Genomic DNA, 25,242 nt, shown 5'->3' on the forward strand with positions numbered 1-25,242 from the left:
TTATTATTATTATTATTATTATTACCAGAAAATACAGATTTTGTTGTTTTAATCTTAAAAACATTTTATAAAATTTAATTTGTATGTTTTTACCGGAGATTTAAAAGATCCAGACTTACCGAGCACAAGTTTAGTTCCTCCACCGAAAGTCCACCACAGTGATACAATCGAGTGAAACACTCGTACAAAAACCTCTATTCCACTCGAGTGAACACAAACTCCAGCAGAGAGAGAGAAACAACACTTCAACACACTGAGAGCACAAACACCTCAGCTGCTCACAATGTCTTTCTTTTCATTATCAGTTGAAGAGTTTATTCTCATTCCCTGTAGTCCTGATTCAGTTTGACTTATGTCCAATATTTCTCATTCATTGTTTCCTTGTGTGCCAATAACACTTTTTAAGGAAATTAAGTTGATGGCCTTTGAACTTTTCTTTCATGAATGATGCTATGGAGTTTCTAATAATGATGCTTTTGAAATTCATATGAAGCTCAATAATTATGATTCACAGAAAGAAATAAAAAAAGTCTAATTTTACACAATTATGAGTCCTGATATTTATACGAGTAGAAAAAAAAAGACAACACTTCAACATTAAAAAGACCATAATGGACTTTTACTCTTTTGATCTAAATACAGCTGAATACTATTGACTTATTCTTGATAACACATCTATTATCAGATACTTTCACTTAATAAATAAATGAATCACGAATGACTAGAACAGATGAATATGTTATTACAGTGACACTAGAAACTGAAAATGTTGCATGACAATATAAAGACTAAGAATAGTGTCACATCAGCTAGTGCAACTACACATGAACAAAATTAATATTTTATATTACATTTACATTAATCAATGGAATTATGAGTAAATGATTCAAATATATTATTGTGAAAGAAAAATATTACAGTATTAGTTGTAGCAGCTCGATCTGTTGTGAATCCTGCCCACTTCTTTGCATCATCAGCACATGCTTCAGTGCTCTGAGAGAGTTTATAGTGCTGTGAGTTTAACACTTCATGACTGAGAGCAGAACAGAACACAATCTTCATCATCACACAAGACACAACAACAACAATGAACAACATCATCATCCTCATCTGGACTCTCACACTGTTTGCTCAAGGTTTGTGAAGTAAAATGTGTATTATTTCATTTTGTTATTTATTCTTTAATTCTTTGATGTGTAAAGTATTAATCATAAACAATTTCATAACACACACACACACACACACACACACACACATATATATATATATATATATATATATATATATATATATATATATATATATATATATATATATATATATAAATATATATATATATATATATATATGTATATATTTTTTATTCTTTCTTTCTTTCTTTCAGAGAGTAGAGGACAGATCACTGTAACTCAGAGTCCATCAATAACAGCAGCTCAACCAGGACAAGAAGTCAGAATAAACTGTAAAACCAGCAGTAATGTCTACAGTGATAGTTATTATGGGTCACGGATGGCCTGGTATTTACAGAAACCTGGAGAAGCTCCTAAACTCCTCATATATTTTGCAACAACCCGTAACACTGGAACTCCATCTAGATTCAGTGGCAGTGGATCTAACAGTGATTTCACTCTGACCATCAGTGGAGTCCAGACTGAAGATACAGGAGATTATTACTGTCAGAGTGAACACTCTATTAGTGGCAGCTGGGTGTTCACACAGTGATAAAGAGTCGTACAAAAACCTCCATCAGTCAGAGTCACAGTGACTGCACTGATACAGCTGAGAGATACTGCAGCTGCTCATATAAACATAAATAAACGCAATGCTGAAAAGATAACAAACACTAATAACACAATACAAACAGATGGTGGAGTTTATTGTGATATACTTTGACGTTGACTTGACGAAGCCCCGATTGAATGTGTAACATCTTTAAGTTTAAAGGTTTTCTTGTCACACAGACAGCAAAAAATCAAACAGGTCATCAAAAACTCAACATAACTCAACTCTGAACATTAGACCACTTCAGAACCCATTTAACCTCAACAGACCAGCATGAAATCATATTAGACCCTGTTACGGCTGATTAAACCACATTGGATAATGGCATTAGACACAGAAGCAAGGTAAAATGTGATTGTTGCTTCAGTAAAAGTGTTTTTTAAACTCATATTAGCTTTTGGTAATTTCATTAAAGTGTATTTAGTGATTTTGTAGTTTGTATATCTGTCATGATTCTGCCCTCGTGTCCTTGATTTTTCCTAGTCTTGAGGCAGGATCATGACAGACCCATGTTTTGTGTACAAGCACATGGCCTTGCCTTTGGGCCATGTGCTTGTGTTGTCTCGTTCCCTTGCCCCGCCCCCCTTGTTAACCTAGTCGTGTCTTGATTGTCCCATCTGTGCCACCTGTCGTGTCTTGATTGTTTCCCCTATTTAGGTCTCCAAGTGTGCTCTGTCTTGCGTCGGTTCATTGTGATTTCTGTACTACTTATGTGTTCTACAATTGTGATTGTACCTCTGAAGTCCCTGTATAACCGTGAGTGTTATTTGTAGTTAGTGTTCTCTAGTTTTGAGTCTTTGTTTATCTTGTCTGATCAGTCCTGTTTAGTATTTGTTGTATCTGCCCTAGTCCTGTTTTCCCCCTCGTGGGTTTTTGTTTTCCCCTTTTTGTAATAAACCCTTTGTTTGAGAATCCCTGTCTGCACCTGAGTTCCTCCCTTACCAATACCTGACAGAATGAACCGACCAGAATGGAACTCAGCGGACAGGAGGCAATGCTGGATGCCCGTGCCAGCAGCATTGAGAGCTGGCGTGCCCGTGCCAGCAGCGTCGAGAGCTGGCGTGCCCGTGCCAGCAGCGTCGAGAGCTGGCGTGCCCGTGCCAGCAGCGTCGAGAGCTGGCGTGCCCGTGCCAGCAGCGTCGAGAGCTGGCGTGCCCGTGCCAGCAGCGTCGAGAGCTGGCGTGCCCGAGCCAGCAGCGTCGAGAGCTGGCGTGCCCGAGCCAGCAGCGTCGAGAGCTGGCGTGCCCGAGCCAGCAGCGTCGAGAGCTGGCGTGCCCGAGCCAGCAGCGTCGAGAGCTGGCGTGCCCGAGCCAGCAGCGTCGAGAGCTGGCGTGCCCGAGCCAGCAGCGTCGAGAGCTGGCGTGCCCGAGCCAGCAGCGTCGAGAGCTGGCGTGCCCGAGCCAGCAGCGTCGAGAGCTGGCGTGCCCGAGCCAGCAGCGTCGAGAGCTGGCGTGCCCGAGCCAGCAGCGTCGAGAGCTGGCGTGCCCGAGCCAGCAGCGTCGAGAGCTGGCGTGCCCGAGCCAGCAGCGTCGAGAGCTGGCGTGCCCGAGCCAGCAGCGTCGAGAGCTGGCGTGCCCGAGCCAGCAGCGTCGAGAGCTGGCGTGCCCGAGCCAGCAGCGGTGGGCGTGCCCGAGCCAGCAGCGGTGGGCGTGCCCGAGCCAGCAGCGAGGAGCGCTGGCGTGCCCGAGCCGGCAAAGAAGAGAGCCGTATTCAAGTCTGCAGTCGTGAGAGCGGAGGAGAGAGCCGCGGCCGACTCTGCAGCAAAGACTCTTGTACAGTCTGTCTCATCTCGTAAGGAGATGCCAATTGTCCTGGCTGCTAAAGCCTTTTCTGATTATTTGTCTAGTCTTGTCCGTATCCTAGAAGTCCCCGTCAGTCCTGTCTTGTCCTCAGACCCTGTCCCCAGAAATCCCGAGTGTCCTGATGTCGTCTCCCCGTGTCCCGTAGATGTCGTCTCCCCGTGTCCCGTGAGTGTTGCCCCGTGTCCTGCTGATGTAGTCATGTATCCTGTTGATGTGGCCCCGTGTCCCGTAGATGTCCCGTGTCCTGTTGTCCCCCCGTGTCCAGTAGATGTTGCCCCGTGTCCAGTAGATGTTGTCGTCCCGTGTCCAGTAGATGTTGTCGTCCCGTGTCCAGTAGATGTTGTCCCCCCGTGTCCAGCTGTCGTCTCCCCGCGTCCCGTAAGTCTTGCCCCGCGTCCCGTAAGTCTTGCCCCGTGTCCCTTGTCTGCTCCTATCATGTCCCCTGTCAGTTGTCCCGAGACCCCTCCCCGCCCCTCACCACCCAGACCTGCCCGTACCCCCCGTCGTCAGCCTTCGTCCTGTCCTCCTAAAACTCCTGCCCCACCCACTCACCCTGGTCTGTCCCCCATGAACTTTGTGGTCCCGCCTCCTCCCCTTCCCTGTTTGTTTTTTTTGATTTGTCACCCTAACCCTGCCGTCGTGTATTCATGTCTGCCTTTGTTATTATTTGTCATGTCTTGTTGGTTTGTGTCGGTGTCCCAGTCTGTCATGTCAGTCATGTCCCATGTTTGATGTTCCCTTGAGGAGCGTCTGGAAGCCGCTCCTTAAGGGAGGGGTTCTGTCATGATTCTGCCCTCGTGTCCTTGATTTTTCCTAGTCTTGAGGCAGGATCATGACAGACCCATGTTTTGTGTACAAGCACATGGCCTTGCCTTTGGGCCATGTGCTTGTGTTGTCTCGTTCCCTTGCCCCGCCCCCCTTGTTAACCTAGTCGTGTCTTGATTGTCCCATCTGTGCCACCTGTCGTGTCTTGATTGTTTCCCCTATTTAGGTCTCCAAGTGTGCTCTGTCTTGCGTCGGTTCATTGTGATTTCTGTACTACTTATGTGTTCTACAATTGTGATTGTACCTCTGAAGTCCCTGTATAACCGTGAGTGTTATTTGTAGTTAGTGTTCTCTAGTTTTGAGTCTTTGTTTATCTTGTCTGATCAGTCCTGTTTAGTATTTGTTGTATCTGCCCTAGTCCTGTTTTCCCCCTCGTGGGTTTTTATTTTCCCCTTTTTTGTAAATAAACCTGTTTGTGTTGTAAATCCTGTCTGCACCTGAGTTCCTCCCTTACCAATACCTGACAATATCAGCTCATTTCAATATACTTTTCACTTGATCTGAGCTACAGTCACTCAATTTCACTTTAAAACTGAGTGTAAACAAAAGAAAACATAATAGAGGAATATCTAACATGAAACTGTAGCAAACTCAAATTCACTTCATTGAATGAGCTCCAGCACAGCTCTTATGAAACAAATATATTTCTACATATTTATGAATCAATATATTCCCATATGCAAAGAAAATTTCCTTATATATGAATGATCAATATATTAAATGTTTAATGGTATATTGAAAATATTGAGAATAATATATTGTGTTACTATATTACAATATATTGAATAATACATAAGGAACTGCTGCCTTTCATATATTTAAAAAAAATTGTGACAATATATTATACGGAATGAAATATTCAGTATGTAAGGAACACCCCGAAGAAGAAATCCAATGGCGAGGTTGAAAAAATAATGTGTGCAGATCTTTTACTTGTGTTCCTGCAAAGTGCGCTTAAAATTTATCAGGATTAAGTTTCAATTTTAGTCTAGCTCTGTTTAATCTGACTGCAGTTTTCAAGTTATCATTAAATTTAGACTATTTCTAATTAAGAACTTATCACAAATATCAATTATGTCGCTCAGAACAAAAAGTGTAGTTTAAGTCACTTCAATACAACTTGCTGAATCAGTGATAGACAGAATTCAAAAGATCTGTAGTCTGTTCTCTCCTGACACAGATTTGAGGAAACATCAGCCTCCACATGATCTACTAGTTATAATGATTTCAGCAGAGCCTAAAATAAATCAAGAATTAATGTCTATTTTGCTTAGAACAATAAAAAAAAAAAATCAATCATAAAGAATAAATTAAATCAATCAATAAAGAGAATACATCAATTAAAAAATTAATACATTTAAATTTGTTACACAAATGATCAGCACAGAAATAGAAAAACAGCACCAAATAATTTCAAAGAGTTATATACCTGGCAAATAGAGAGACACACAGCAGCTGTGCGGGAAGTTGTATTTGCAGATGTTTCGCCAATTCTCTTTAAATAATCACGTCAGAACAAAACAAATTCATCATAAATTCAAGATAATAAAAACTTCACAAAACTTTTGCTGGGAGATGAGGTGACTGAAAGCCATATTTACCCTGGGGTAGAAAAACAACATCTGTTGAAGACCTTATCAGAGGCTTGACTCACATGAGCAGAACCGAATATTCCTCAGATTTGAGATCTTTATTTTTGGTCTGTTCTACTGATATGGGACTGAGATCATATAAATAAATATTATCTGTAATAATATTTTTGTCCTCATTTCTAAATATTTTTATTTGTATCAATATATAGTCAAACATGGCCAATGCATATATTGCAGCATATTGAAAAATGTAAGCGCTAGTTTCCCATATGTAGAAATGTATTATGTGACATACTGCATTACATTTTCAGCATATTCCCATATTTTTGTTTCATAAGGGAGAGTAGATAACTGGGCTTCTTTGTCTAAAAAGAGCTTAAGAAAGTTTTCACATAATGAGGAAGAAGTCACTGAAAATGTCTTCACATGAGAGTTTAAAACAGAATGTGATCTGTTGAATTTCAGAAAGTCAGAGAAGTGTGTGCAGGTCATGATTTACCTTCCTTCAATGAATCTGTGGAGAAATACATCAAGACCTGACAGGCCAAACCAGTAATGAGGCTCCGTTAATTATAAATTTTAGCTAGATTATGTTCACTACCTGTCTATCAATGTGTGCTTATGCTAAAATATAATTAAATAATGATTTGTTTTTTCAAAATGTGTCAGTCGTGTATCACAGAGGCTGCGTTTGAAACTACAAACTCACTGAGTAGGTACGTAAAAAGTGTTTACTTAGCAAGCGCTAAAAGAGTGCATACTCTTTAGTCTGAATGCATTAAGTATGAATACAGTCCAGACATCATCCGCTATTTTGACGTTATCATGTGACCTACGACGTAATAACAATCGCAATAACTTAAAAGCAGAAGATGTGAGCGACTGGTTCATTTCCATCTATCTGTAAATATCTTGATATTGAAGAAATTTGCCGATTTTTGTTGATGAAAAAGCTCTCTATGTATTTTCTGATACTGGTATAACCAATGTATTTTGGGTAAATTTAAGTTTTCATGTTTTTAACCCTACTAATGTCATCCACAAGTTTATCCTTAAAGATATTCACTTTTATTACAAAATCCCAAAATTGTTATCTCTTGAATATGGTGTTAATTTCTTTATTGTATGTGCAAAATTTTCAATCTACAAACAAATGTGCCTTAAATCTCCTTTGTGGTTTCCTCCCTTTTATATATATTATATATATATATATATATATATATATATATATATATATATATATATATATATATATATATATATAGTTTCATCCCTCAGGCTTATATTGCAAAGGCATTTTTTTTTTTTTTTGGATCCATTATGATGAATTACTCATAATATTTAACCTTGTCATTGTGCTTCTATATAATCTAGTTCCATTATGCAAACCCATGATTTTTTTTTTTTTTTTTGTCCACATAATCTTTCCCTGATCTTTTATGTAATTATAAGTTCTGCAATAATAATAAAAAAGAGTGACATGTGCACTAACATCTCATAGCATTAGTCTACTAATGTCTATGTGCATTTGTCGCATAGCATTAGTCTATCTCAACTGTCTAGTAGTTGTAGTAGTACACTAGTACGGTTTTCTTACCTAGTATAGCATTTTCAATATTTGCAATGTCTTCACAATGAAGACGTCAGGCAGCTCCTCGAAGATCTCACCTTTGGAAAAGATTTTATTCTAAAAAAAAAAGTAAATAAATACTGTTACAAACATGCCAGGTTCCACCTCCACACAATCACAGCGCACACCCTCACCTGAGTACTGAACCATCACCACCTGATCCTCATCACCAGTCATCCACCACAGCACCATAAAAGCCACACACACGCACACAGTCATTGTCCGGTCACAAGATTACTCATCTGCGCTAACTATTAGGACTAACTCCTCTTTACCTTCTCTCCAAGGATATTCTCCGAAGTCTACTCCTCCTCCTCCTTCTTCTTCTCTCTAAGGATTGCTCCCGAAGACTCCTCCAAGAACCTCACGGTGCGTGTGTGTGTGCGCGTTCACCTCCATCCCGGCACGGATCCCAATCCCTCATCCACGCCTCACTACCTGCTCCTCTGCTTGTGTCTTTAAATAAACATCTTACTCATCTGTTACTCCTCTGTCTGAGTGATCCGTAACAAATACCCCAGAATGTACTGGATTGCTAGCCCACCCCAACAATAATAATAATAATAAATACTGACCAATACTTAACTACATTACATATTTTCTTAGTGAAAATTATACATTTTAGTAGTATATTTAATGTATTAATGAATAAATTAATGTAATAATTATATTTTATTTACAGACAATGATGGGAAACATGGATAAAAATGAGCAAATGAATGAATAAAAGTAACCATCACAATAAAAAAAAAACTTTAAGTAAACAACAAGCTTTATAAAAATTCATTGTTCAAATAAACTATCACATATTTACAGTCGGTGAACCCGACATCCTGCTGCCATCTTACATCTGTCTCAATTCTCTGGTTTTATTCTGATGAAGCAGCTGACCTCTGTGAACACCTTCGCCTGTATTTGCCGTCCATCATGTCCCTCATTGCTGCAATCAGACTGGAATCTGGTCATGAATGGAAAAAGGACATTGAGGCTGTCCCTCTGCCCCATCAGCCAATCAGAGAGCCTTACAGAACCCCGTGCATCAAGCACTCCTCTATCTAATATAAGCAGTGTTGACAACAAATAATTCTACAGAATAGCACACATAAATCACTCAATCACTCAATGTCTATTTCATGTCTGTTAGTTGTGCTCATCTGCAATACTTATCAAAAATTGATGTTAAAAAGACATTTAGTACGCATCTTAATTATGTATATCATTAAGATTCACACTCTTGCAGTTTAAATCTAGATTAAAGACCCATCTCTTTAACCTAGCTTACACATAACATACTAATATGCTTTTAATATCCAAATCCGTTAAAGGATTTTAAGGCTGCATTAATTAGGTAAACCGGAACTTGGAACACTTCCCATAAAACCCTATGCACTTGCTACATCATTAGAAGAATGGCATCTACGCTAATATTTGTCTGTTTCTCTCTTGTTCCGAGGTCACTGTAGCCACCAGATCCAGTCTGTGTCCAGATCAGAGGGTCACTGCAGTCATCCGGATCCAGTACGTATCCAGACATGATGGTGGATCAGCACCTAGAAAGGACCTCTACTGCCCTGAAAGACAGCGGAGACCAGGACAACTAGAGCCCCAGATACAGATCCCCTGTAAAGACCTTGTCTCAGAGGAGCACCAGGACAAGACCACAGGAAACAGATGATTCTTCTGCACAATCTGACTTTGCTGCAGTCTGGAATTGAACTACTGGTTTCGTCTGGTCAGAGGAGAACTGGCCCCCAACTGAGCCTGGTTTCTCCCAAGGTTTTTTCTCCATTCTGTCACCGATGGAGTTTCGGTTCCTTGCCGCCGTCGCCTCTGGCTTGCTTGGTTGGGGTCACTTCATCTACATCGATATCGTTGACTTGATTGCAAATAAAGGCACAGACACTATTTAACTAAACAGAGATGACATCACTGAATTCAATGATGAACTGCCTTTAACTGTCATTTTGCATTATTGACACGCTGTTTTCCTAATGAATGTTGTTCAGTTGTTTGACGCAATGTATTTTGTTTAAAGCGGTATATAAAAAAAGATGACTTGACTTGACTTGACATGTATATGGTTTATGTAAATTCACTTTGACGATGTATGTGTGCTTAATGGAGCTCTGCTGTTTGCTATACATAATAAAACGTGTTTTTATAGCACGATCACAGATATACTATATAATGAAGCTCAACAAATGTGATTTTAACACAAGGAACCGTGTTTTTGGTTTCTAATACTCACATTTGAAAACACCCTCGTCACTGTTCTCCATCATGTGGGTGATGACGTATCCTCTCCTGTGGCCTCCTGGGATAGAAAAGTGTCCATCGATGCTCACGTCAGAATCTGGACTGAAGCAGTAGGGTTTTTTTATCTACTCGTTTATGAATACTGAGGTTTTGAACATACTGCTTTCTTCACGTCATGTTTTCTCCTTCTACTGTAAATAGTAAGTAGGCAAATTTGGATGCAATTTAAGTATACGTATGTCTGAATATCTACGCAGGTAATTCTCAGCTACTCTATTATGAATACTAAGGATTTTGACATACTTATTATTCACCTACTGCTTCTTGCCTACTATATAGTAAGAAAATATGTGATTTTCTCATGCAGCAACTATGAGACCATGTGTGTTTGCATAGGCCAGAGAAGAACTGGTTCCCAAATCAAGTCTGTTTTCTCCCAAGGTTTTGTCTTTTTTTTCTTCACTTCAGTCATCTGATGGAGTTTAGTTTTCCTGCCACTGCTGCATTCTGACTTGCTTAGTTGGGGTTTGAAAGATACTTATCTTTAAATCATTATCTATATGACCACACTGACTGACAGCAGGGGATGAGAACAAAACTAGAAATATGTGATGTATACTGTATGATTTGTATTATCTGAAAACATTCCTGATATATGTACATTACTTTGACACAGTCACCTCTGAAAACACATGAATCTTCATTTTAATGTAGAATCATTTATTTTCTGTAAAGCTGGTTTGAAATGATATGTATCATGAAAAGTGCTATACATTTTGAATAGTTACACATTTTGGAACAATTATATTTTATGCCCATGTATTTTCTTATGAACTAGAAGACTACACATTCTGAACATTTGATAATTGTAAGCAGTTTACTAGTATTTTTAATTTAATTTTATTATATATATATTTATCAGTAGGTCAGTCCATGTTTAATGCTGAGCACATTCTCCTCTCATCAGGCTTCAGGTAAATTATTCAAATAGTGAAAATCACTTTGCATTGTCAGCTCATGCTTCAGTGCTCTGAGAGTGTTTTTAGTGCTGTGGGTTTAACACTGTTTATCATCATAACAGACAAATTGACTACAATGACATTCATCATTCTTCTCAATCTCGAAAATGTATTTTCAATGTAATGACATTATTGTTTATATTTTATAGTTAGATTCTTTGGAGTTGAATTTCAAAGCCTTTCTATTCATTATTCATTTCTGAAGTTTAAATGTATTTTAATTGTTCTTTAGGTTCTGCAGGACAGGTGACTGTAATTCAGACTCCAACAGAGAAACATGTTCAGAACGGACAAACAGTCACTCTGACCTGTAAAACCAGCAGATCCACTGGAAACCCTTCAAACGTTTGCTGTAAGTCTTATTTCTCTTGGTACCTAAATAAACCTGGAGAAACCCTTATGAAAAAGAAGTTTATTCAAGTGTGCTATTGATGTACTTCTTTTAAACTAAAAATAGGAAATTATGATTTTTACGGGAATTATCTACTTCTCAGAAATACACTTAAAATGACATTTAAGTATACTTGACTTATACTTAAAAAAAAAAGTTATCAATATATTTGAGCTATACTTGTGCTCCTAGAATCTATGTTTTCATTGTTATATGGTAGAGGGTGCTATTACACATCTTCTGCACAGAATTTCCAAAAAACCACAAGTGAATAATAAAAAGAAACAATAGATAATAACACATGTAATCTAACACGATCATCTGACATGAAACAGCATCAAAACTGTTACATTATGGAATGAAATGTCCGATGAAGAGGTAATAATCACAGTCAAGCTTTGGGGTGTTGATCGACTGCATCTACGTTTCGATTATCAGTCTTTTTTCAGCTTTTTGTTCAAAATGTTATTTCTTTATTTTTTATGAAACTTACCCACATTAAAGTGTTTAAAAAAAATGCATGAAGCTACAATTAAATGTTTTTGTTTACCATCAGATACCCTGTTCATTCTTTTGATGTTTTGTATGTTCAGATAATCATTTATCAAAATATTTACACATAAAACCTAAATAGGGACATACAGTAGTAGTATACTTAAAGTATGATGTAAAGTTCACTTAAAGAAAACTTATGAGTATACTTGCAGTATAAATCTACTAGACTAGTAGTTTACTGAGACTATACTTCAAAGTGTGCAGAGTATTTAATTAGTAAACTATCAGTATAAATATAAGTTCACTTTTAGTATAATTGCAGTACAAACTACAAACATAAAGGTATACTGGTTGTTTACTCAAAGTTTGCTACTGTTTTACTCAAAGTATACATAAAAGTATAATTTTGTATTCTAGAAAGTGGGCCAATTTAGTCCCAAATAGTATTGAAACAGTACACTTATTTCTGCCCTCAAAGCTGATCTGAGGTGACCTTTCACCTCTTTTATGATGGTGCTTTTTTATAATTATATTTCATATACAGCTCAGTCATTATGATGCTAGGGGGGAAAATGCAGCTTCATTCTAAACTCATATGAAATTATTTTGATGATTATACATTCATGAAAAAAGCTACAAAATAAATTTGGTATTCAACAGTTTTAGTTTATTTGCTCTAATGATAGATTGGATGATACATCATTATTCTGTACATACTAAACTTATCTCTATAAATGCTACAATTTAGCAAAAAATGCACACTGGCTGTTCGCACAGCGTTCATCTTCCATTATGCAGTGTACATGAGATAGCAGAGATACAAAGAGAGTAAAATATTACAGTATTAGTTGTAGCAGCTCGATCTGTTGTAAATCCTGCCCACTTCTTTGCATCATCAGCACATGCTTCAGTGCTCTGAGAGAGTTTATAGTGCTGTGAGTTTAACACTTCATGACTGAGAGCAGAACAGAACACAATCTTCCTCATCACACAAGACACAACAACAACAATGAACAACATCATCATCCTCATCTGGACTCTCACACTGTTTGCTCAAGGTTTGTGGTAAAACTTTCATAGAGATAATTCATTATTTTAAAATGTGAAATATACATCATATTATTATCCTTTGTTCCTTTCTTTTAGATAGTAGAGGACAGATCACTGTAACTCAGAGTCCATCAATAACAGCAGCTCAACCAGGACAAGAAGTCAGAATAAACTGTAAATCCAGCAGTAATGTGCATAGTGATAGTAGTTATGGGTCACGGATGGCCTGGTATTTACAGAAACCTGGAGAAGCTCCTAAACACCTCATATATCTTGCATCAACCCGTTACACTGGAACTCCATCTAGATTCAGTGGCAGTGGATCTAACAGTGATTTCACTCTGACCATCAGTGGAGTCCAGACTGAAGATACAGGAGATTATTACTGTCACAGTGAACACTATATCAGTAATAGCTGGGTGTTCACACAGTGATAAAGAGTCGTACAAAAACCTCCGTCAGTCAGAGTCACAGTGACTGCACTGATACAGCTGAGAGATACTGCAGCTGCTGATGGATGTGAATCATCTCAGTCACTCTTGTCTGTAGATCATTACATTTCAATGCAGAAAATTAACTATCTATTAGCAGAAACCAAACATTTCCATTCATAAGTTGCATCAGGACACTTTTCCATCATTAAAGTTTATGGAATGGTCTCAAAGTCCAGATTGAGTCTTGCCTTCACTACACAACTCTCTGACTACATGAATCACTGCTGCTCACATCACACAAGACTTGTGCTCATCTGTCATCTCTGTGTTGCAGCGATGCAGCTTCTATAGTCTAGTCCAGTATTTCACTAACATGTGATTTTGGGAGGCTGAGGTGGAGAGAGAGGACGTTTTTTCATGATCAGGAGCTGGATGGATTTCATTCACTCAAAAATGTAGAAGTCTTGTACTGATTTGTGAGTCTTTTCTGGATCTTTGATCTGTTTTTCACACACAACTTCACAAATGATGTAATATTCATAGTATACTTTTCAGTAACGCAGACATAACTTCAATGTTCTACAAATGGATAAAAAAGAGCTCTGCCATAGCAATTCATTTATTATGTATTTTGATCAAGATACATGCTGCTGTACTTTTTTAATGTAGTCAAGCACTTTATATTTATGTTTAATCATTTATGTTTAATGTTTTTTGGACCTTTTATACCATTTTTAATACTGAAAAAAACAGCTTAATAATAAACTAACAGTGTAATGCTAATGCATTTCTAATGAGCTAAAAAGTTATTGAAATGTTATTGAATCACGTTAAAGTGAAGTATTAAAAGAATATTTGAAATGATATTCAAAGAAAAAAGGGCACATTAGGTAGTCGCAGGCAAAACTATGGATGCTCCATAAAAGCAACAAAATATTCAAAATGATAGGTGGATCATGTTGCATCTATTAATAAAGGTTTGGAATCTGTGAGGTACTATTTAAAATCAAGATCAAAAGATGCTCTGCCTCTGATTGTATTGTGCGCCTGACAGAATTGTGGTTCGAAGACTGCCTGTATAGACAAGAAAAAAGGTTCTGCAATGAGGAGTTTCACCTCAAATTATGAAAATTAATTTATTGGTTTATGTGAAGAAAGATTTGTGTACTATACCAGTAATGTTTTTAGAGAGAAAACATTACTGGGTAACTTTTGAGGTGTGGTAGAAATTATGACATAAGCTACAAAAAATACATAGACTATCGGCTCATATGGGATAATCATTAAATAATTGCAATCTCAATTCAAACACACACAATCTTATTGCTGTGACGATGATTCAACTATGTCTATTAAACATTTGAAATCATAATGACATCAGAATATTTATAATTGTGTTGCAAACATTAAATAATAACTAAAGTATTCGGATAAAAGTTTATAGTCTGGATATAGACTCTGATGTTGCGGCAGCTGCGTTCAAAATGAGAAACTGACCTCTGGAACTCACTCTACGCTTCAAATGTAGATTATGAATGTAACATTATTCCAGTAGCGTCCAGTAACCGTTAAAATGTATTTGATGTATATTTAATTCAGTCAAGAGATTCGTTCAAAAACAAATCAAGTTTATTTATTTAAAATAATTACATACTTTTATTTTTAATAGGCTCATTTATAACATGTTAGACTAATTTATAACATTAAATAAAAAAAAAGTTGTAACTAGACTAGGATGTAAAATCTTACAGACTTTATGTAGTACAACAACAAGGATTTGGTACAGGCACAACATAATTTTTCTCTATTCGGTTCTCTATTTCATTAATTCCATTCAAAAAGTAAAACTTGTATTATATTCATTCATAACACACAGACTGATATATTTCAAATGTTTATTTCTTTTAATTTTGATGGTTATAACTGACAACTAAGGAAAATCCCAAATTTAGTATCTCAGAAAATTAGAATATAAATTAAGACCAATACAAAGAAATTTTTTTGAAATTTTAGCCAACTTAAAAGTATTAAAATGAAAAGTATGAGCAAGTACAGCACTCATTACTTAGTTGGGGCTCCTTTTGCCTGAATTACTGCAGCATTGCGGCGTGGCATGGAGTCGATCAGTCTGTGGCACTGCTCAGGTGTTATGAGAGTCCAGGTTCCTCTGATAGTGGCCTTCAGCTCTTCTGCATTTTTAAGTCTGGCATATAGCATCTTCTTTTTCTCAATATCCCATAGATTTTCAATGGGGTTAAGGTCAGGCAAGTTTGCTGGCCAATTAAGAACAGGGATATCATGGTCCTTAAACCAGGTACTGGTAGCTTTGGCACTGTGTGTAGGTGCCAAGTCCTGTTGGAAAATGAGATCTGCATCCCCATAAAGTTTGTCAGCTGCAAGAAGCGGCTGTGTTGAACTTGGACCTCAGAAAACACAGTGGACCAACACCAGCAGATGACATGGCACCGCAAACCATTACAGACTGTGGAAACTTTACACTGGACCTCAAGAAACGTTGATTGTGTGCCTCTTTTCTCTTCCTCCAGACTCTGGGACCCAAAGGAAATGCAAAATCTACTTTCATCAGATCACATAACTTTGGACCAATCAGCATCAGTCCAGTCCTTTTTGAAGCGAGACGCTTCTGACGCTGTCTGTTGTTCAAGAGTGGCTTGACACAAGGAATGCAACAGCTGAAACCCATGTCTTGCATATGTCTGTGCGTAGTGGTTCTTGAAGCACTGACTCCAGCTGCGGTCCACTCTTTGTGAATCTCCCCCACATTTTTGAATGGGTTTTGTTTCACAATCCTCTCCAGGGTGCGGTAATATTGCTTGTACACTTTTTTCAATCACATATTTTCCTTCCCTTCGCCTCTCTATTAATGTGCTTGGACACTGAGCTCTGTGAACAGCCAGCCTCTTTTGCAAGGACAGTTTGTGTCTTGCCCTCCTTGTGCAAGGTGTCAACGGTCGTCTTTTTGGACAACTGTCAAGTCAGCAGTCTTCCCCATGATTGTGTAGCCTACAGAACTAGACTGAGAGACCATTTAAAGGCTTTGCATGTGTTTTTAGTTAATTAACCGATTAGAGTGTGGCACCAGGTGTCTTTTCACAATATTAAAATTTTCTGAGATGAGGAATTTGGGATTTTCCTTAGTTGTCCTTTATAAACATCAAAATGTAATAACAGCATTTGAAATATATCGGTCTGTGTGTAATGGATATGATGATATTCTAATTATATGACCAGCACCTCTAAATATTGGTTGCACTTTATTTTACAGTATGTGTACTTACATGTACTTATAGTGTACTTACAGTGTATTTATCTAAGAAAGTTTTGGTAATACAAGGTAACTACATGGGGTAGGGTTAGGTTTAGGGGTAGGTTCAGGGGTAGTACCTAGTTATTACATAGTTATTGTAATTACTATAATAAGTACATAGTATGTACATGGGGAACAGAAATGTAAAATAAAGTGCTACCAAAATATTCTCCCAAGAGACATCTAGGGGTCAGATCCTGAAACTGTATAGTCACAGGTGTGTCTATTTAGCTACTTCTTATTTTCTATTGCAGGGGTGTCAGAACTCAAATCCTGTAGGCCCGGAGACCTGCAGAGTTTTGCTCAAATACACATACCATGTACTTTACAAATAATTATTTTTTTTGCAATTTTGCAGTATTATTTCTGCTCATCTAGGGTCTGTTCATTTTGAACAGCTTTGCTTTAACATCCTACACCCGACAGGAACTTATGGATATCGGTGAGGACTTTTCCAACAGTTTTATCAACAATCATCGACTCATCCCAGAGATCGCCAGAACACCCAAGGCTTTTGGGGAACTTTGTTTTCGGAATGGCCGGTGGTGGTTCCTTTTTGGAAAACTCTATGTTCCATCCTTTCAGATATCATGCATTTACATGGACCTCAAGATCCCCTACTTTTTCTATTGTTAGATGATTCCAGTCTCCAGTTGAATGTTCATCAGAAAAGGACTTTATCAGCTGCAAGTATTGCTGCCAAAAAGACTATTTAGAAATTATGGATAGAACCATCCTCTTCTATAACTTTCACTTGGCTATCATACTTTAGAGACATTGTCTTGCTGGAAGGTACCAGCCAGGCTCAACGGCGCAAAGGACAACACTATTCGGAGTTGGACAAATGTTGCTGAGATGTTGCTAGATCGGATGAAAAGTTGACATCCCTACTATGCTTCACTGATTTTTTTTAGTACTTTTCTTTTTATTTCTCTGTATAAATGGACAGTTTCATGGCATCTGTTTGTACATAGTTCTTTTGAACTTTGACTTGTGATTTATTTCTGAAAGTGAAATTAATCTGAATAAAATGTTGATCACAAAAAAAAAGAGACTTTTGGACTGCAGTGTCATGGTTTTCACAGAAACATGGCTACACAGCTACGTACCCAATAATGCTATTGAGCTAGCCGGATGGTACACCCTCCGGGCAGTTAGAACAGCAGATGACTCCGGCAAGACAAGAGGTGGTGGATTGTGCATTTATGTCAACAAAGCTTGGTGTACGAAAACTGTCATTGTTGGGAGACACTGCTCAGCTAATGTAGAGTTTGTCATGGTTAAATGTTCACTTCCACCATAATAACCGCAGTCTATATCCCAAGGGATGCTAAAGCCAAGCTTGCTTTGAACAAACTACATGCAGCCATTAGTAAACAACAAACTGCTCACCCAGAGGCTATTTTTATTTCCGCGGGTGATTTTAATCACTGTAAATTAAAGACAGTGCTCCCCAAATTCCACCAGCATGTTTCCTGCCACACCAGAGGAGACAAAACTTTGGATTATGTTTACACAAACATTGATGGAGCTTACATAGTGACCCCCCCCCACCACACACACACACACACACACACACACCTTGGACAGTCTGATCACCTTTTTTTTGTTTCTCACCCCTAAGTATTCACCACTCATCAACAGTGTGAAGCCATCAGTGAGGACCATCAAAGTGTGGCCAGCTGGAGCAGACTCTTTACTTCAGGACAGATTTCAATACACGGACTGGAGTATGTTTGGTTCTCAGGCTGCTCTCAAACAGACACTGGCTCAAACAGACGCACAGAGTCTGATATCAATACCTCCTCTGTATTGGATTACATCAACACTACCATTGACAGTGTTGCAACGGAAAAACAGATCACAACATACCCTAATCAGAAGCCATGGATTTCCGCAAAGCAGTTCTTTCGGACAGTTCGATTCAATAAACTGGTTGAAAAAAAAAAAAATGGTTCACCGGTTCTTTTACGCTTGACGTAATGACGCCATTGGCAATGACGTAATGGCGTCACATCTATCAAATATTCAAATATTTAAAGTCAGTAATCATAACTTTAGTCAGTTAAAAACCTCATAATCATGAAAAGTTTACAATTAAGTTTTACAACAACGCACCTAAATACAGTAACAGCAATAATGCGCGTATGAGGATTTAAGTCCTGAAGATATAAAGTAAATAAATTAGGTTTCATCAGCACAGAAACCATGATCCACTTAATAAACATAATCCATTGTGATGTATTTGTTATTAAATTAACTTACGTTTCACCAGATTGCCCTTCATTCAAGCCCTCTGTTTACTCGCGCTCATAACATTAGCACAGAATCAGTTCAGAATCAATCACCAAAAGAACCAGTTCGGTTCAGACGCTCTGTGTGTCAGTCTGCTTCACGCTGAATCATGCATGCGCAGTATCATCAGCTCCTCGGTTCTCGAATCGTACGCGTCCGAAAGAAACGGTTTTCAGTTCAGTTTACTGATGATCCGAAAACCGATGCAACCGGTTTTTGACTCGAGAATCACTCTAACCGGCACGTGCTGCAGTTCAGTATTATCAGCTACTCTACTCGTGTTCATTTTCCGTTTACCACAAACTCAATTTGTGCATGTGTCATCATTAACTATAAATACAGTACAGATATTTCATAAATCATCCCTTATTCCTATTAAACATAGAGTCTTTAGAGTCTTAATTATCGTCCAACTTCCCTGAAAACCCATTTCGCCTATCTACAATATACCGATTAAAAACATTCATCTTAAAAAAAAATACTTGAAAAATTACATGCATGCGCAGTATCATCAGTTCATCGGTTCTCAAATCGGACAAGTCCAAAAGAAATGGTTTTCGGTTCAGTGTACTGGTGATTTGAAAAACGATGCAACCGGTTCTTGACTCAAGAACGTGAATCAGCTCATCGGTTCTCAAATCTGATGCGTCCGACAGAAACGATTCTCGGTTCAGTTTACTGGTGATCCGAAAACTGATGCAACCGGTTCTTGACTCGAGAACGAGAACTGCTCCAGCAGAGGGTGTGTTCGTCATCTGGCTCTGCTCGGTGTCCATCTTCAGTTCGGTCTTCACAGCAGCTCAGTCAGTGTACTGTTTGAGAAAATGAATTACTCCAGGATATTGGTTTATTCTGACTCAGAGGGAGTGTCAGTCACATTAAAAAAGTTAACAGCTTAAGTAATTTGTGGATTAATGCTTATTGGAGAAGTGAACCATTTCAAACGATTCAGTTTGATTTGGTGAACTGGTTCAACCGGTTCACTAAGAAGAACCGGTTAAATTGAACGATTCGTTCGCGAATCGGACATCACTAGCCCGCAAACACTGCCTTCAGGTCAGATGACACTCAGGCCTACAGCAAATCCAGGGCTAACCTGAAAAGGGGCATCAAAAAGGCCAAATACTGCTACAAGCTGAAGGTAGAGGAACACTTTACAACTCAGACCCCCGACGCATGTGGCAGGGCATCCAGGTCATCACAATACTGCGTAAGCTACTAAGTGATTACAAGTCAAGCAACTCCACTCCAACTATCACGGAAGTGTCCTTCCTTAACGAGCTAAATGACTTTTTTGCTTGCTTCAACAGCGACAGCAAGGAGACGGCCACCAATATCACACCCTCAGCAGACCATCAACCCCTCAAACCTCCACAGATGTCCACACTGCACTGAGCCGGATCAACGCACACAAGGCTGCTGGCCTGGACGGCATTCCTGAACGTGTGCTCAGGGCTTGTGCAAAGCAGCTTGCAGGGGTCTTCACAGACATTTTCAACCTGTCCCTCAGCCAAGCAACTGTGCCAACATGTTTTAATACCACATCCATTGCCAAAACACTCCTCCCATTGTGCTTAAATTACTACCGCCCCGTAGCACTCACACCCATCATTATGAAGTGCTTCGGTCCTAGCACACCTCAAAGACTGCCTCCCACCCACACTGGACCCACACCAATTTGCCTACTGCAGAAATAGGAGCACAGAGGATGCAGTATGCCCAGTGCTGCACTCACACACTTGGACAATAACAACACATATGTTAGGATGTTGTTTGTTGACTTCAGTTCAGCATTTAACACCATCATTCCCTCCATGCTGACCACAAAACTTGGAGACCTGGGGGGTATTCCAAAAAGCAGGTTATGTGACATACCTGGGTATGTTTAAGGGTAAGTTCGTGGATAACCTCAACGTTCGGTTCCAAAAACAGAGGTAACTTTCTGGGTATGTATGTAACCATAGCAACTGACTCTCTGAAGATAACCTGCTCGAGAGCAGGTTATGTTTCAGTGTAACTTCGTTTCAGAAGGTTGGTGAGCATGGCGTGCCCTTTTGACGAGGATCCTGTGGACGTTGAAGCACAAATTATACGAGGTTTTTTTCATCGGGAGAGGGTTATAAGACCGCGTATTGATGTGTTTGCTTACCCTAATGAATATTTAAAAGAGCGTTATCGTTTTTCAAAAGATTCATTAGTTTATTTAACACGTCTTTTAAAACCGCATATCGCAAATGTGACAAACCGCGGCTCTGCGCTTAGCACAGAAAACATTCTGTGCATAGCACTTAGGTTTTTTGCGTCTGCCCATTTTTTGTACAGTGTGGGCGATTCAGAGCATGTGGGAAAGGCAACTGTGTGTAGAGCCGTTCGTACAGTGTGTCTGGCACTTAAACAGTTGTTACCCACGTTTGTACAGTTCCCTGGCCATAAACCTCTGCTTGTTATTAAAGACGAATTCCACAGAGTGGCAGGTTTGTCCTTTGTAGTAAAATATATGACGCATATTTAATATTTAGTCATATTATTAATATCTATACATGTATTCCTTATGCACACACTTCATACTTCCAAAACTTTCTGTTTCAGGGTTTCCAAATGTAATTGGGTGCATTGATGGCACTCACATTCCTATTAAAGCTCCATCAATAAATGAGGGAGACTATGTTAATAGGAAATCTATTCATAGTATCAATGTGCAGGTAACAACTTAATTTTTTCCCCTTCTTAAAATCATCAAAGTCATTACTTTTTCCACTAACTATAGGTAATATGTGAGGCAACCCAAATCATCACCAATGTCGAGGCAAAATGGCCAGGATCTGTGCATGATGCCAGAATTTTCCGCGAGTCATCATTATGCCAGACATTTCAGCAGGGTATGATTTGCTTTATACAATTTTTGTTTTTTCGTTTTTACTATATTTGTGTTGTACACTTCAATCATTACAGGACAGTACAATGGTTACTTGCTGGGGGACAGAGGATACCCTTGTCTGCCCTATTTAATGACACCCTACCCTGAACCTGAGCCTGGACCACAGACACGGTTTAACCTGGCTCACAGCCGAACACGGGCCAAGGTGGAGATGACTATAGGGATCCTCAAATCTCGGTTTCAGTGTCTGCGTGGGCTCCGGGTTAGTCCAGAGAGGGCATGCGACATTATTGTGGCTTGTGTTGTGCTTCACAATATTGCCACTATAAGAGGAGAGAGCCACCCTCCTTGTATTGAGGAAGATGGCCCAGAGGAACACCGACAGATTTTAGAGGCCAACAGAGACGGAAGACTTTTGAGAGACAGGATTTGTCAAAATTACTTTTATTAGTTTTTTTTGCACTGGTCTGCCAGGCAGTTTATTTCTTCATTTCCTGAAAAACAATAAAAGTAAAATTCATTAAAATGTTTTTTTTTTTTATATTGCTTTACACATACATACATACATACATACATACAGATAGATAGATAGCTAGATAGATAGCTAGATAGATAGATAGATAGATAGATAGATAGATAGATAGATAGATAGATAGATAGATAGATAGAGACAGACAGACCACTTTTAACATGCAACAGATTAATATTCAGACAAGTTCTCACCTTAAGGCGATTCTCAAGTAATTCTATTTCAAGTGCTGCTTTTTTAATGAGGAGCCTTTTCTCTTCCATTTGAAGCTGTATAAGGTCCATCTCCATGTCACTTTTTCTTATTTGTTTTTGAAGATGGACCTTATACAGCTCCTTTGCTGGCAACTAAGGTGGAAAAATGTAATAAATGAGATTGTTTGGTCAGACAATAAAATTAAAATATGGACACATGGACACAAATTCTTACCCTGCTTAGATTGTGTGCTGAGGCTGAAGGACCCTCATCTGTGGGCAAATCCCTAGGTATGTACTATGAAAGGACAATGACAGTTTGTTACTCTAATGCAAAAAGGGGCCATACATCATAATGGTATGCATCATACCTCAGTGGATCTACCAGCATTGTCCACTTCTGTCACAGCAGATGTGGTCTCTTCATCGTCATCATCATCTTCATCCTACAAGACAAATATTCAAGTATACATTATTTGGCAAAAAAAAAAAAAAACCTAAAAGTACCTGACAACAAATCACTTACAACTGTGACAGACTGTGTTCTTTCTGGAGAGTCCAATAATACAATCCGTCCATCAGTATCTATAAGAACACACAACCCGTTAAATTCTCAATATTATCAAAGAAAATAATACATCATATGCAGTTAAATAAAATAAGCCTACATAAATTAATCTGGTTCAAAAAGCCTTTAAGTGACAGAGATAGTAATTTATCAGGATAAAAAATGAAAACAAATCATAGAGGTAAACTTACATTTCACCCTTTTTTCACCATCACTTGTGGTGCATAGTATGTGTGATGAACTGCCCCCTGGAATGCCAGCAACCACTGGTCGCCCTTTATTAAGGGACAGAGCCAGCTCCTCAGATGGGGTGAGGGGAGGTGGTGGTGGCCCCCCGCCAGTTAGACGGGCTTCAGTCTTTTTTCTGTTAGCTGCATGACAGAATGAATATACTAAATCCTGTTATAATAATAGTTCAGTAATTGTGTAATCAAATATTACCTTTTTGCAGAATGTTTTTGTGTTTCATTTTGACTTGGCTTAAAGTTCTTGTGGCTCCAGAAGGATTACACCTTATTAAATAAGAAATATACATTATTATTTCAAGCTAAAGAAATAAAATGGCAGGAAAAGTAAATGCTTTCATAGTGATTTAACATATTCAAAAGTATGTATAAGTCATACTTCATTATTTTGCATTTCAATAAAACGGGAGCCAATACCAAATTTGTAATTTAATACACTCACGCATTTACTCTGTCCGTTATTTTTTGCCAAGCCAACTCTCTTGCTTTAGCCGATGCAGCTGTATTGCTTCTTTTTAATATTATTGGCTTAAACTCCTCATAAGCATGCATTAAAACTTCCAACTCCGCCTCTGTGAAATACGCGGCTCTCTTTTTTTCGCTTTGAGTTTCCATGGTGACTCGTGAAATCGGCGATCCATTGAAAATGTCTTTATACATGCACCGTGCACGTGCATTAACTCTGGGTAACCAGTCAGAGGTTGATTAAGCTAACTCTTCTCAGGTGTTTTGGAACCAACATACTCATGGTATGCCTGTTTGGGGTAAATCAACCCAGAGGTTATAGTTTATCAAATGGTAAGTTAACCAAGCTTTCTGGAATACCCCCCTGGAGACCAGCGGCATAATAATAATAATAATAATAATAATAATAATATATTTATTTTGTATAGCACCTTTAAAAGCAGCTTTCTCAAAGCACTTTACAGACAAGCATAACAGCAAATGAATAAACACAATGTAAGTACAAGAAAATAAACGCATAAAATCAAGTTCATGTAAAAGCAATCCTAAAATAAAATGTTTTAAGAAGATATTTAAAAGTCACTAATGAATTTGCTTCCCTGATGTCAGCCAGGAGAGAATTCCAGAGCTTAGGAGCATAGACAGAAAATGCTCGGTCACCCCACGAATGAAGCCGTGTCTTTGGAACAACCAAAAGACCACCTCTGAGAGGAGCGCAGATTGCGACGTGGTGTAGGGGATTAATAAGTCAGTTAAATACTCGGGTGCCAGATTGTTTAGAGAATTATAGGCCAGCATAAGGATTTTAAAATCAATATGGTACCTAACAGGTAGCCAGTGCAGGGACTCCAAGACCGGAGTTATATGGTCCCTGTCCATGACCCCAGAAAGTACTCTTGCAGCTGAATTTTGAAGATATTGCAATTTATCCAGTGATGATTTAGATATCCCAGCTAGAAGACCATTGCAGTAGTCAATGCGCGAAAAGAGTTAATCAACTTTTCAGCTACCGAAAAGGATAACATAGGACGTAGCCGGGCTATATTTCTGAGGTGATAAAATGATGTCTTAACTGTATTCTGGACAAAAGGCTCAAATGACAGCGTGGCGTCAAATATGACACCCAAATTTTTTCATTTGGACTTAAACTCCAGTGCAACACCATCAACAGACAGAGTAGGAGACCCAACCTTTCGCAGTTGATGTGAAGATCCAAGGAGCATGACTTCTCTTTTTGAGCCGTTTAGAGATAGAAAATTATTGGACATCCAAACCTTTATCTCAGCAATACAGTTAAAAAGATGCCCAAAGTTCACTTGCTGACCCGGTCTAGTATGGATATAAATCTGTGTATCATCAGCATAAAAGTGATAGTTAAGGTTGAAAGATTGTAATAATTGACCAAGTGGAAAGATGTAGATACTTAAGAGTAGAGGACCCAAGACTGACCCTTGTGGAACACCC

General features: G+C 38.6%; 2 protein-coding genes and 2 gene segments (V, D, J or C); 2 read left to right on the top strand and 2 right to left on the bottom strand.

Moving 5' to 3' along the window:
• The window catches only part of LOC127947168 (immunoglobulin lambda constant 7-like), a 67,810-nt gene that overhangs the window by 37,545 nt on the left and 5,023 nt on the right, over positions 1-25,242 (bottom strand).
• LOC127947171 (immunoglobulin kappa variable 3-15-like) lies at positions 901-13,967 on the top strand. The segment is given in 2 exon segments: positions 901-1,136; positions 12,939-13,967. Coding segments are annotated over 2 exon segments (387 nt in total).
• LOC127947155 (putative nuclease HARBI1) lies at positions 20,746-22,303 on the top strand. The gene is made up of 3 exons (XM_052544159.1): positions 20,746-21,601; positions 21,667-21,778; positions 21,852-22,303. The coding sequence occupies exons 1-3, from the start codon at positions 21,440-21,442 to the stop codon at positions 22,226-22,228; spliced, it is 651 nt and encodes a 216-aa protein (XP_052400119.1). The 5' UTR covers positions 20,746-21,439; the 3' UTR covers positions 22,229-22,303.
• Positions 22,206-23,979, bottom strand: LOC127947152 (uncharacterized). Its single transcript, XM_052544154.1, has 8 exons — positions 23,756-23,979; positions 23,510-23,580; positions 23,260-23,439; positions 23,027-23,085; positions 22,872-22,946; positions 22,736-22,798; positions 22,501-22,653; positions 22,206-22,271 (listed from the first exon to the last, which is right to left on the bottom strand). Exons 1-8 carry the CDS (start codon positions 23,971-23,973, stop codon positions 22,257-22,259), a joined length of 834 nt encoding a protein of 277 aa, XP_052400114.1. The 5' UTR covers positions 23,974-23,979; the 3' UTR covers positions 22,206-22,256.

The sequence above is a fragment of the Carassius gibelio genome, chromosome A25 (genome assembly GCF_023724105.1).
Source record: "Carassius gibelio isolate Cgi1373 ecotype wild population from Czech Republic chromosome A25, carGib1.2-hapl.c, whole genome shotgun sequence".
NCBI classification, from domain to species: domain Eukaryota; kingdom Metazoa; phylum Chordata; class Actinopteri; order Cypriniformes; family Cyprinidae; genus Carassius; species Carassius gibelio.